The sequence below is a fragment of the Hyla sarda genome, chromosome 7, assembly GCF_029499605.1.
Source record: "Hyla sarda isolate aHylSar1 chromosome 7, aHylSar1.hap1, whole genome shotgun sequence".
In the NCBI taxonomy this organism is placed as follows: Eukaryota; Metazoa; Chordata; class Amphibia; order Anura; family Hylidae; genus Hyla; species Hyla sarda.
Window position 1 is genome coordinate 67,111,074 of NC_079195.1, and position 12,995 is coordinate 67,124,068.

Genomic DNA, 12,995 nt, shown 5'->3' on the forward strand with positions numbered 1-12,995 from the left:
ATGAATTTTATCCAAAATCGGTAAAAAGACTGTTAAAGAACAAGCTAGATAACTTAATGGCCGTTGCAATTATGGCCATTATTTTACCTTGTGTTTTCCCTAATGGGCGATTTTCCATTGGCTATTCTTTACAGTTTATTTTTAACTGTAAAAATGCAGTTTCTCAATTATAAAAAAAAACTACCAATTTTATGGTGTGTGAACATGGCCTAAGTCTGTCACATTACCACATTATCTGCCCAACTTACAGTATTTCTTTAATCGCTCATAGCCAAGGACTGCATTAAGATATTTCCCACGAGGACAATCACTTTACATTTGCTTGCTTAGGGTGTAAGGCCTTGTATAGAGAGTGTTCTCAGCTCAGCACTCCATCCACCTGCCACAGTGCAAATCCTTTGGAAAGGACGGTGGTCATGGTCAGGGCCGGCTCTACCTATAGGCAAAATAGACAGCCGCCTAGAGCGCACTCTTGATGGGGGCGCCACTCTGTCTGCAGCAATAAAGTTAGCCAGCATTCGAAGCACCCGCCATTCTAGCAAAACTCTACCATGCCGCCCCAACCTCCCACCCCAATATCCTCTCGCCCCCAGTACCATAATAATCTGCATCTGAGGCAGACAGGCGTGGGGTTGGTTACAGTGTATCCCTCCAGTAATATGGTAATTACATGAAGAGGAGGTTTGTTACACTGTGTCCCCCCTGTAGTAAGGAGATTACATGAAGAGGAGGTTTGTTACACTGTGTCACCCCTGTAGTAAGGTGATTACATAAGGAGGGGGTTTGTCACATTATGTCACTCCAGCAGTAAGGTAATTACATGAGGTGGGGTTTCTTTATGGTGTCACCCCAGTAATAAGGTGATAACATAAGGAGATTTGTTACAGTGTGTCACCCCACTAGTAAAGTGGGGTGTGTCAAAGGGCGGAGCCAATGGGCGGCAAAATTAGCTTTCGCCTAGGGTGGCAAAAATCCTTGCACCAGACCTGGTCATGGTGCGACCACTATAGTGGAATTGTGTGCCTTCCTATAGCTTCCATTACCAAACTGTGGAGTGACAGCTGACTGCTGTGGAGTGTGAGATGATGGACCTGTGGAGATCTGCAGATCTGTATTCAGGAAAGTGGTGTCCCTAATAAGATAACCATAAAACATTTTTGGCAAACAGACATGACCAACTTCTTCATACACTGACTAGACAGTTCACTACAACAGATGATAATTTTTTTGATCATAGTAATAGTTTACTGCCCAGATGTTCTGTCATTAGACTACTGTATGGGGTTGGTTTTCCTTGGTTAAGTAACAGAGGGCACAAATTCGGGTCACGGTCAAAATAACAAGTGATCTCATCAAAGGGATTCAGCGTCCAAAGTGCAGGGGATACATAGTGTTTGTGTAATGTGATGAGGTGACTGATAAAAGACTGAAAACATTGACACAACACACACATCCTAAGAACTATTCACACAGTAACATTCCACCATATGGACAACATGGGTTCCACGTTATGCTTCCAGAAAAATCCATTGGTCTGCCCATTCCTCTATTACAGGGGTACCCCGGTGGAATTTTTTTTAATCAAATCAACTGGTGCCAGAAAGTATACAGATTTGTAAATTACTTCTATTTAAAAATCTTAACACTTCCAGTACTTATCAGCTGCTGTATACTACAGAGGAAATTGTGTAGTTAATTCCAGTCTGACCACAGTGCTCTCTGCTGACACCTCTGTCCATGTCAGAAATGGACAAACCTCTCCTGCTCAGTGTCTCTTCACACGTACAGTGGGGGAGATTTATCAAAACCTGTCTTGAGTTCAAAACGGGGAAAATTTATCAAAACTTCTTTCATTTTTCACAGGTCTCTTCAAAAATAAAAGAAGCAATCTGATTGGTAGCCATGGGCAACTGCACCAATGTTCCTCTGCACAGGTTTTGATAAATCTCCCCCAACCTGCCTTGAGGAAAAGTTGCTGAGTTACACACCCAATCTGCACAGGTTTTGATAAATCTCCCCCAACCTGCCTTGAGGAAAAGTTGCTGAGTTACACACCCATAGCAACCAATCAGATTGCTTCTTTCATTTTTCAGAGGCCTTTTCAAAAATGAAAGAAGCGATCTGATTGGTTCCTGTTGGCAACAACATCTTTTTCTCTGGACAGGTTTTGATAAATCTCCCCCAGTTTCCTGTGCATATTTGATGTGCAGGATTTTAAGCTGCAGTTTTAAATGTAAACTAATTGATTTAACACAGCTTCAAATTTGCAGCTTCAAATCCTGCACAGGACACTGTACATGTGAATAGATACCTTTAGGGTGTATTCACCTGTACATAATCCTGTGCACGTTTGATGCCACAGATTTCAATGTAAACAAAACAATTGAACACAGCTTCAAATTTGCAGCATCAAATATGCGCAGGATACTGGAAGTGTGAATAGACCCCTAGGCTAGGTTCACACTACGGAATTTCTGCCTGCAATTCCGCTTTGAATTTGCAGACAGCAATTCTGCTTACTAAAATGTACATGCAAGTCAATGGGTTTTCTGTCCACCAAATCACACTTCGTAATTTTTTGAAGCAGAATTTGTGAGCAGAAAATTTGCTTTCAAATTTCCGCCTAAAGAACGGTGGTGCTTATTCTTCAGGCAGATCTAGTCACGGAAGACATAGCCATCTATTGGGGACGGCAATGTCCGCACGGTCGCTGGCCACATTTAGAATCTCTAGACGGAATTTTTCTGTCTGGAGATTCCGTAGTGTGAAGCTAGCCTTAGGGTAATTTCACACCTTTTTTTTGCTGCAGCAGATTTTGATACCTATAAAATAATGGAGAATGAATAGGGAGCTGGCCATACATATGTGATGTACTATGTTTATTCCGGGGGACATTTTACCTTCGTCCAATCCCCACTGATCAGCTTATTCTCCCTTTTCTGTATATAAGGGATATCTTCTTGAGATATCTTCTTTTAGTCATTGGCCCTTAAAAAGGATAACTCTGGGATGTACAACTTATCCTCTATCCTAAGGATAGGGGATAAGTGTTAGATCGCGCAGGGTCTGACCGCTGGGGCCCCCCGCTAATGCCCGAATGGCGCCCCAGTTCACAGCATAAATGGGGTGTGTAGACCACCGCACGAAGCTGCGGCTGACACGCCCCCTCCATGCAGCTTTATGGGAGAGCCGGAGCGATTCTTTTGGCAATTTCTGGCGCTACCATAGAACTGCATGGACGGGGCGTGTCAGCGGCAGCTTCGTGCTGTTGTCGAAAACGCTCATGCAGGAAGCCGGGGCGCCGTTTGGGAGATCGCGGGGGGCCCCAGCAATCGGACCCCCCGCGATCTAATACTTATCCCTTATCTTTAGGATAGGTGATAAGTTGTACATCTTGGAGTTATCTTTTAAAGCAAGTCAGTACCCCCTTCTTCTGAACTCAGTTTAACCGGTATCCTGCCTGGGGCAAGAACCCCTAAATTCCCAGTCTACAGATTTGCAGACAGGCAGACTCTTCCTTTTGGAGAAGACCTTGCTTTGACTAGTGTCTAACACAGAGTCTTGAATTATCTATTTTGGGCACGTGTGCCAATCCACAGTAGGGCATTTATGAGGTGTGCCCAATTTTAGCGCAGCTGCTGAATAACCTGTGTAACATGCACGCTTCATTTTTCATACTAATACCAGGAACTTTACCCCACATTCCGAGGACAGGTTTAGTTCTGTTTCTTCTCAGTAGCTGTACCACAAGTTAAATATACAGATACAGAGATAAGTTAAATAACTGGAATGTTTTATACTCAATGCTCGTCCAGCACAAATTTATGTTGATATCAAGAAAGCAGTGTGGGGTATGCTTTACTGAATTCATATCAGTTTTGTATTTTATTATAATTGTTTTTAATTTTCAGTAATTAAGTAAATATATGTATACTTTAAATGTAGATATATATGTACTTCTCGGAAGGACCTGTGATAAGGACTCTGGGTCCACGTGGGTGCTCAGCTCCTGGGGGCACGACTCAATATCCCAAGACTTGTAGATCCATGGAAGAAGAAGCGGCACTCCAAATAATGTGATAATGTGGTTTTTATTCACCCATCAAGTCAAGACGTGCAACGTTTCGGTCTACACAATGAGACCTTTCTCAAGCCCAATGATGCTTGAGAAAGGTCTCATTGTGTAGACCGAAACGTAGCACCTCTTGACTTGATGGGTGAATAAAAACCACATTATCACGTTATTTGGAGTGCCGCTTCTTTTTCCATGGATCTATATATAAATATCTATATTTTTTAATGGAGTAGATATATTATGGGACTACTGCCGTGTTTCCCAACAGGGTGCCTCCAGCTGTTGCAAAACTACAATTACCAGCTGGAGGCACCCTGGTTGGGAAACACTGGTCTAATCCAGACATTTGGCCTAACCTCTGTCAGGCAAATTCATCAAAAGCTGGAAGACTATATATAGGGACAGTACACAGTGATGGGTACTATTGATGGTTGGCTGGATTAGACCAGTGTTTCCCAACTAGTGTGCCTCCAGCTGTTGCAAAACTACAATTCCCACCATGCCCGGACAGCCTTTGGCTGTCCGGGCATGCTGGGAATTGTAGTTTTGCAACAGCTGGAGGCACACTAGTTGGGAAAAACTGGACTACTACCATGTTTCCCCGAAAATACACCCTACCCCGAAAATAAGCCCTGCCTGGGTTATCTGGGTGGGCTGCAATATAAGCCTTACCCCGAAAATAAGACCTAGGCAATGCCCGGGCTGCAAATATTAGAAAACAAACTTTACCTTAACTTCGTCCTCCGTTCCCCCGTTGCTAAGCAACCAGCCTCATGGTCCCTCCGCTGTTCTTGCTGCTTCCTGGTGTTGGGATGTCACTGAGCCTTCAGCCTATCACCGGCCGCAGCGATGTCCCGCCTCGGCCGATGATAGGCTGAGCGCATTGTCATGTAAGGAGCCGGCCGGCTTAGCAACGGGGGAATGGAGGACGAAGGTGAGTTAAAGTTTGTTTTTTAATATTTGCAGCCCGGGCACAGGAATACAAAGTACAGCGCAGCGGCAGGGGGAGATAAGCAGCGCTGGGCTGATAAACAGGGGGGGGCAATGTATGTTGTTCAATGTACATACCGTAAATAAATAAGCCCTACCCTGAAAATAAGCCCTAGTGTGTTTTTTGTGACTAAAATTTATATAAGACCCGGTCTTATTTTCGGAGAAACACGGTATGTTGGACTTGCTGCATAGGTCACATAAATTAGCAGTATAAGTACATAAATCATCATTTTGTGTACCTCATGCCAGTCAGCTCCTTCCTTCCAACTTTGGAGATTTTTTTTCTCTGCCAGAATACATTGTAAAACAATGGCCAATCAACTGTTATGAAAAACTAATGAAAGTAATTGATGAAGCCATAAAATGGATATCATTTCCACACCCCTACAGGCCCTGCACTAGGCATTACATATTGTATTTCTGGTCATTATAGTGCATCTAAGAGGTTATTAAGTGTCCTGTCTTGGCTGGGAGGTCAGGCCCTTCTCTTACTTCTCATCTAAGACAGAAGAGACAAGCATCATCTTTTCTTCACAGCCCCAGCATTATATGATTATTTTAGGGATGGCAAAGAATTATGGCTTCACATTCTTGGCATATACCGTAAAGTCCAAAATGAATGTTCTTACTTTTTTATGTTCTGTTCAGACCAAATTCTTTTTGCTTTCATTTGGCGCATATGCAATATTGCTGCATATGCCAGATTTTTCCCAGGATCCACCTGTAGTGAAACGCACAGTCAAATACATTTTAGAAAACACAAATAAGAATGCTGACAACCATTTGGGGCATATGCTGGAAGCACTTTCTGACGTACACACTGAATGTTGGGAACATAACCTTGCGGATGATATTTATTCCTCTTCTTTTACCAGGCTAATAGTTTAACTGATAAACCTTAAGTCTTTAGTTTACATTGGGGGCTACTGGGTGGGCCCCCCTTCTCTGCTATCGGCTATGTTCACAAGGCAAAATTTCTCTGTAGAATTCCACCGGAAAATTCTGCTTTAAAATTTGGCTAAATTTACTGCACATTAAACGGGTACTCCACCCCTAGACATCTGCAGAGGATAGGGGATAAGATGTCTGATCAAGGGGACATGGTGTGATGAGACAAGGGGACGTGGCGTGATGTCACAACCATGGCCTCCTGAACCCAGTGCTTTGAAAACAATTGCTCATGAAGCCGGGGTGCCGGCCTGGAGATGGTGGGGGTCCCAGCGGCCGGACCTGCATGATCAGATATCTTATCCCATATCTTTTGGATAGGGGATAAGATGTCAAGGAGTGGAGTACCCTTTTAACTTCAATGGGGATTCTGCTGTCACATTCACACGTGGAAATTCCACATTCTGGATTCTGTAAAATTATAAGACTTATGAATTTTGCAGAATTCCATTCAGAGCCCCATTGAAGTTAAAGGGGTATTCTGGGCAAAAATATTTTATCCCCTATCCAAAGTATAGGGGATAAGGTGTCTGATCGCGGGGGGCCTGCTGCTGAGATCCCCCGCAATCTCCCTGTAGCACCCACATTCTATGCAGGTGCTGAATCTCCAGTTTTGGAAACCTCCAGGTTTCCGGGACTGGGGACGTGACGTCACACCATGCCCCCTCCATTCATGTCTATGGGAGGGGGCGTGACGGCCATCACGCCCCCTCCCATAGACATGAATGGAGGGGGTGTCGCGTGACATCACATCCCCAGTCCCGGAAACCCGGAGGTTTCCGAAACTAGCAACGCAGTCCCCGCATTGAATGCGGATGCTGCAGGGAGATCGTGGGGGGTCTCAGCAGCGGGGCCCCCACGATCAGACATCTTATCCCCTATCCTCTGGATAGGGGATAAAATGTTTTTGCCCGGAATACCCCTTTAATGGGACTCTGAATTCGAGCATAATCTGTGTTTTAAAAGCACAGAAATTCTGCCCAAATTTTGATAGAATTTCGTAAAATCCACAGTCTGCTTTTCTGTGCGGCATTTGTGCGGAATAGCAGAAACTCTGACGTGTGAAAATAGGCTTACACGTTTAAAAAAAAATTAATTAGGGGGGGGGGGGGTTACCAAAAGTTACAAAATCTAGGGGTACAGGAGGACTTTGGTTGCGTGACATGTCATAGCCCAGAAGTTTTGTGTTGCTCTACTGAAAGTGAATGTAGTTGGGTTTCCTGTAAGTTGCCAAAAATCCATCACTACAAATCACGACATGCAGATCACTACATAACCACAGTCACTAACCGAGATGCAACATAATGCCACAGTGGCTTAATATTGGACTGCGACCCACATCATGTAGCCAAAGACACCATATGACCCTAGCCTAACCAAAAGTTTCTTGGTTGCATTTTAGCACCAGTCTGCACCACCTTGCCATGTTGGTAGCACAGGCGAATTATATCAATCTTTAGGACATTCTGGGAGTGACAGCAGAACATCCAGAATATGTAATAATCTGGTATCAAACCATTTTTATACCAACTGAAGGAAATTTTACCGCAACATTTGCACTTACAGTGTATGCAATGTCTGTATACAGATAATAAATTATGACATGTGTGTACTTTGTATTCTGTCAAGACAAAAATGCAGAAGGTGCCTGGAGGTAAGGAGTGTTAAAACTGATTTATAGGAAAACATTCTTATTCAAGGATCAGAGTCGTAAAGTCGTAACCACAGGGGGGACTTCTAGAATCTGAACCCTACATCTGCTCTTAACATTCCTCTCCTATCTTCTTTTTATCTACACAGATCAAGTTAATGGCGAAGACAATGGACCGCAAAACAAATCAAAAACATGTACAGTTTTGTAGAAAAAGAACCACGAGTGACTGAGTGAATCACAAATTTGTCCCCAGGTGGGAAGGGGATCGGGAACTAGAATTTAGTATAGTTGAGAGAAATCTATTTTTTATGTATTGGGTGTCAACAGCTGATAAAATACTGACCTGAGAAGAGTTCACTGAAGTTCTGATCTTGGGAGGTTAAATAATAACAATTTCATAATATATAGACAAGAAAAATGCCATTGCAGTCATTGCCTATAAGCATAAAGGATGTTATATATACATACAGGTTACTTACTGGCTAAATGGTCATGTTTATTTCGACTGAGAAGTGGCTGTGTATGTTATTAGGCTGGCAGGAATGCTGTACAAGAACAAGGGGTGAGCTGCAGCACCTGATGCGTATGCTACTGTACAACAGGCACAGGTACAAGGGGTGAGCTGCAGCTCCTGATACATATGCTACTGTACAACAGGCACAGGTACAAGGGGTGAGCTGCAACTCCTGATGCGTATGCTACTGTACAACAGGCACAGGTACAAGGGGTGAGCTGCAGCTCCTGATGCGTATGCTACTGTACAACAGGCACAGGTACAAGGGGTGAGCTGCAGCTCCTGATACGTATGCTACTGTACAACAGGCACAGGTACAAGGGGTGAGCTGCAGCTCCTGATGCGTATGCTACTGTACAACAGGCACAGGTACAAGGGGTGTGCTGTAGCTCCCAATGAGTAAGATCTGAAAAGATTAAAGGTGTTGCCAAGATAGGAAAAAATACCATGTTTTTAAGACCCAAGAACAAGTGTGGCACTGTTTGTGGGACAAAAAGATTGTTCTATCTGCTAATGCAGAACCCCCTTAAAAGCTATGTACACCTTTGCACTGTTTTATTTTCTATTTATTTCTCAAATGCAAACTTTCTAAATAGTCTTTATTAAAAATATTCTACCATTAAAGAGCTTATCAAAGATTATAAACAAAGCTTATTAACACACAAAAAAAAAGAAAAAACAGCACCACTCCTCTGTGTGGTATCACAGATGAGTTTTTACTGAAGTGAATGGAGCAAAGTTGAAATATCACACACAACCTGAAGACAGGAATATAGCTTTTTTTGGGGAAGAAACTAGTATTCTATTCCTGGATAACCCCTTTCAAGGGATTCTCCGGTGCTTACACATCTTATCCCCTAAGATGCCTGATTGCGGGAGTCCCGCCGCTGGGGACCCCCGTGATCTTGCACGTGGCACCCCGTTTATAATCAGTCCCCGGAGCATGGTCGCTCCGGGTCTGATTACAGGCGACCACCAGGCCGGCGGCGTGTGACGTCACGCCTCCGCCCCCGTGTGACTTCACGCTCCACCCATCAATGCATTGAGGGGCGGAGCGTAATGTCACACTGGGGCGGAGGCGTGATGTCACACGCCACCGACCCGGTGGTCGCCTGTAATCAGACCCGGAGCGACCACGCTCCGGGGACTGATTATAAACGGGGTGCCACGTGCAAGATCACGGGGTCCCCAGCCGGAAACATCTGGTGCGGAAATTTTGCTGTGTGCACAGTGCAGCAGAATCCTGTTGAATTTAATGGGACTCTGCTGCAGCAGAATTTCCATGCGGACATTCCAAGCGGAATTCCACACGGAAATTCCGACGTGTGAACCTAGCCTTAAAGGGGTACTCCGCCCCTAGCATCGTATCCCCTATCCAAATGATAGGTAATAAGATGTCATATTGAAGGGGTTCCGCCGCTGGGGACCCCCGGGATTTCTGCTGCAGTGCCCTGCTATCATTACTGCACAGAGCAAACTTGCTCTGTGCGTAATGACGGCAATACAGGGGCCGGAGCATCGTGATGACACGGCTCCGCCCCTCGTGACGTCACTGCCTGCCCCCTCAATACAAGTCTATGGGAGGGGGCGTGATGGCCACCAGGCCCCCTCCCATAGACTTGTATTGTGGGGACAGGCCGTGACGTTACGAGGGGGCGGAGCCGTGATGTCACGATGCTCCGGCCCCTGTATCGCCGGTCATTATGCACAGAGCGAGTTTGCTCTGTGCAGTAATGATAGCAGAGCGCTGCAGCTGAGATCCCGGGGGTCCCCAGACATCTTATCCTCTATCCTTTGGATAGGGGATAAGATGCTAGGGGCGGAGTACCCATTTAAACTGCTCTACAGAGAAGGTTAAAGTGAATTCATCAGATGGTCCCACAGTAGCTTAGATTTTGGGCAGTAGGGAGAAAAACCATGGAGGACAGCTCACACAGCCTGGAGATAGGGAGGAGAAGAAAAAACAAGAAAGTCTGCAGGGGGGAATCATATGGGCTTTGTAGTAAAGAGAGAGACAACAGAGCTCACACAGCAAACTGTAGAGGCTGTAGAATAAAAACTAAGATTTTTTTTTTTTTTTCATAAAGACATATGGAGAAAATGTGTTTTGCACAGCAAGAATGGAAAAAATAATTTCAAAGTTGTCCATAGCCTCAAACTAGCAATGTGACCATTTTTTCTAAGAATTGGTTGATATACTAAAAATGAAACCCTTATTCACATGGGGCATTAGGGTGAGAAACCCCCTTAAAATGTTGTCCTGATTTGTATAAGGACAACACATTTATAATGGTCCAAAAAAACCTTTATATAAGTGACGGCATATTATTATAAATGGCTTTACCTCAATTTTCATGTCTTTATCTTAACTTTGTTATTGCAAAAAAAAAAAAAAATGACTGAATGATAAAGTACTGAAAAGATTGATAAAAATGCACTGAAAGTCTGGGTTAGGCTGGGTTCACACTACGTTTTGTCCCATACGGGAGCGCATACGGCAGGGGGGAGCTAAAAGCTCGCGCTCCCGTATGTCACCGTATGCGCTCCCGTATGTCATTCATTTCAATGAGCCGACCGGAGTGAAACGTTCGGTCCGGTCGGCTCATTTTTGCGCCGTATGCGCTTTTACAACCGGACCTAAAACTGTGGTCAACCACGGTTTTAGGTCCGGTTGTAAAAGCGCATACGGCGCAAAAATGAGCCGACCGGACCGAACGTTTCACTCCGGTCGGCTCATTGAAATGAATGACATACGGGAGCGCATACGGTGACATACGGGAGCGCGAGCTTTTAGCTCCCCCCTGCCGTATGCGCTCCCGTATGGGACAAAACGTAGTGTGAACCCAGCCTTAGTCTGATTCTTTTTCTTTTGCTGTTCACACCATTGAGTATTTACAGAAAGCCATGAACCTGTACTTATAGAGGTGAGGACTCTTATGTTCCGAATGGGAGGTTTGTAAATTCCACAATTAAATTAAAGAGTGACAGTAAGTAATCTGTAGATAGCTTGTGGGGCTGATCACAGATCTGTTTACAGCATGATGACCCCCTTCCCTATTGCTAAGTTATAGGGCTTTGTAGCCCCCCCCTGACTGTTAAGGAAATATTTCACAAGGGTTGAAACCTTGATTAAAATGTGTGCTGTGTTCTGTGGAGTGACTGCAGCGGGTGGGAGTCTGCATATTTAAAGTGGGGGGGCATGTGTTTAACACTGGTCATTGGATAACATTTTTTTTTTCTTTTTTAGGCTAGTTTCAGCCTGTAGTTAGTGTTTTAGAAATCCTAGAAATCACCTTTAATTCAGCAACAGGAAGGAAAGATAGTAGTGTTATGATATATATAGGGGGAGATTCATCAAGATCTGTGCTGAAGAAAAGTTGCTGAGTTGCCCATAGCTACCAATCAGATCTCTTCTTGCATTTTGCAGAGGCCTTTTCAAAAATTCAAGGAGTAGTCCAGTGGTGAACAACTTATCCCCTATCCTAAGGATAGGGGATAAGTTTGAGATCGCGGGGGGTCCGACCGCTGGGGCCCCCTGCGATCTCCTGTACGGAGCCCCGACAGCCCGCGGGAAGGGGGCGTGTCGACCTCCGCACGAAGCGGCGGCCGACACGCCCCCTCAATACAACTCTATGGCAGAGCCGAAGCGCTGCCTTCGGCAATCTCCGGCTCTGCCATAGCGATGTATTGAGGGGGCGTGTCGGCCGCCGCTTCGTGCGCAGGTCGACACCCGCTATCTGGTCGGAGAGCCTGGCCCCCGTACAGAGAGATCGCAGGGGGCCCCAGCTGTCGGACCCCCCGCGATCTCAAACTTATCCCCTATCCTTTAGGGGATAAGTTTTTCACCACTGGACTACCCCTTTAAACAAGAGATCTGATTGGTTGCTATGGGCAACTGGTCAATTTTCCTCTGCACAAGTTTTGCTGCATCTCCCTCATTATATATAAGAGAGAGCTAGGCAGTAAAAAGCCACCACTGTGTTTTTCTTTTCATACAAAATCAACAACAATCCTTAAGCCCCTAGGCCCCAATGCAGCTAATATGGTTCTAGTGATGCTCACGCATTGTAACACTTATAACTCCCATAGCACTACAGTAATAACCAATCCCAGGATTTTCACATCAACCTCAGATTTTTGGCAAAATAAGTATCTTTCCCTTGATCTAATCATGCATGTGCTTGTTGGTACAAGGAAAGATAAATAGACTTCAAAAGAAAAATGAATGTCGGCACTTACAAATTCTTCAGTTTTTTCTTCTTTATTTTATATACTCACATATATAGTCAGGCCCATAAATATTGGGACATCGACACAATTCTAAAATTTTTGGCTCTATACACCACCACAATGGATTTGAAATGAAACGAACAAGATGTGCTTTAACTGCAGACTATCAACTTTAATTTGAGGGTATTTAAATATCTGTCCAAATCAGGTGAATGGTGTAGGAATTACAACAGTTTGTACATGTGCCTTCCGCTTGTTAACCCCTTAAGGACCCAGCCCAAATATACCTTAAGGCCCCGGCCATTTTTTGAACATCTGACCACTATCACTTCAAGCATTAATAACTGTGGGATGCTTTTGCTTTTCATTCTGATTCCGAGATAGTTTTTTCAAGACATATTGTACTTTATGTTAGTGGAAAAATTTTGTCGATACTTTCTTGGTGAAAAATTGAAAAATTTGACGAAAAAATTGAAAAATTAGCATTTTTTCTTACTTTGAAACTCTCTGCTTATAAGGAAAATGGATATTCCAAATAAATTATACATTAATTCACGTACACAATATGTCTACTTTATATT

At 44.2% G+C, this 12,995-nt stretch overlaps 1 protein-coding gene and 1 long non-coding RNA gene across 5 annotated transcripts in view; one reads left to right on the forward strand and one right to left on the reverse strand.

The window, feature by feature from the left end:
- LOC130281821 (uncharacterized) overlaps nucleotides 1-6,478 on the reverse strand; it is a 70,373-nt gene extending 63,895 nt beyond the window's left edge. Inside the window, exon 1 of the long non-coding RNA XR_008846115.1 lies at nucleotides 5,698-6,478. This is a non-coding gene — a long non-coding RNA (uncharacterized LOC130281821). The remainder of the gene's footprint in view (nucleotides 1-5,697) is intronic.
- The window catches only part of PDE6C (phosphodiesterase 6C), a 73,658-nt gene extending 64,622 nt beyond the window's left edge, over nucleotides 1-9,036 (forward strand). For all 4 annotated transcript variants that reach the window (XM_056529481.1, XM_056529479.1, XM_056529480.1 and 1 more), the window contains one exon: nucleotides 7,817-9,036. In XM_056529481.1, coding sequence (XP_056385456.1) covers nucleotides 7,817-7,878 — 62 coding nt within the window. In that variant the 3' untranslated portion in view covers nucleotides 7,879-9,036. The remainder of the gene's footprint in view (nucleotides 1-7,816) is intronic.
- The last annotated feature ends 3,959 nt before the right edge of the window (nucleotides 9,037-12,995 follow it).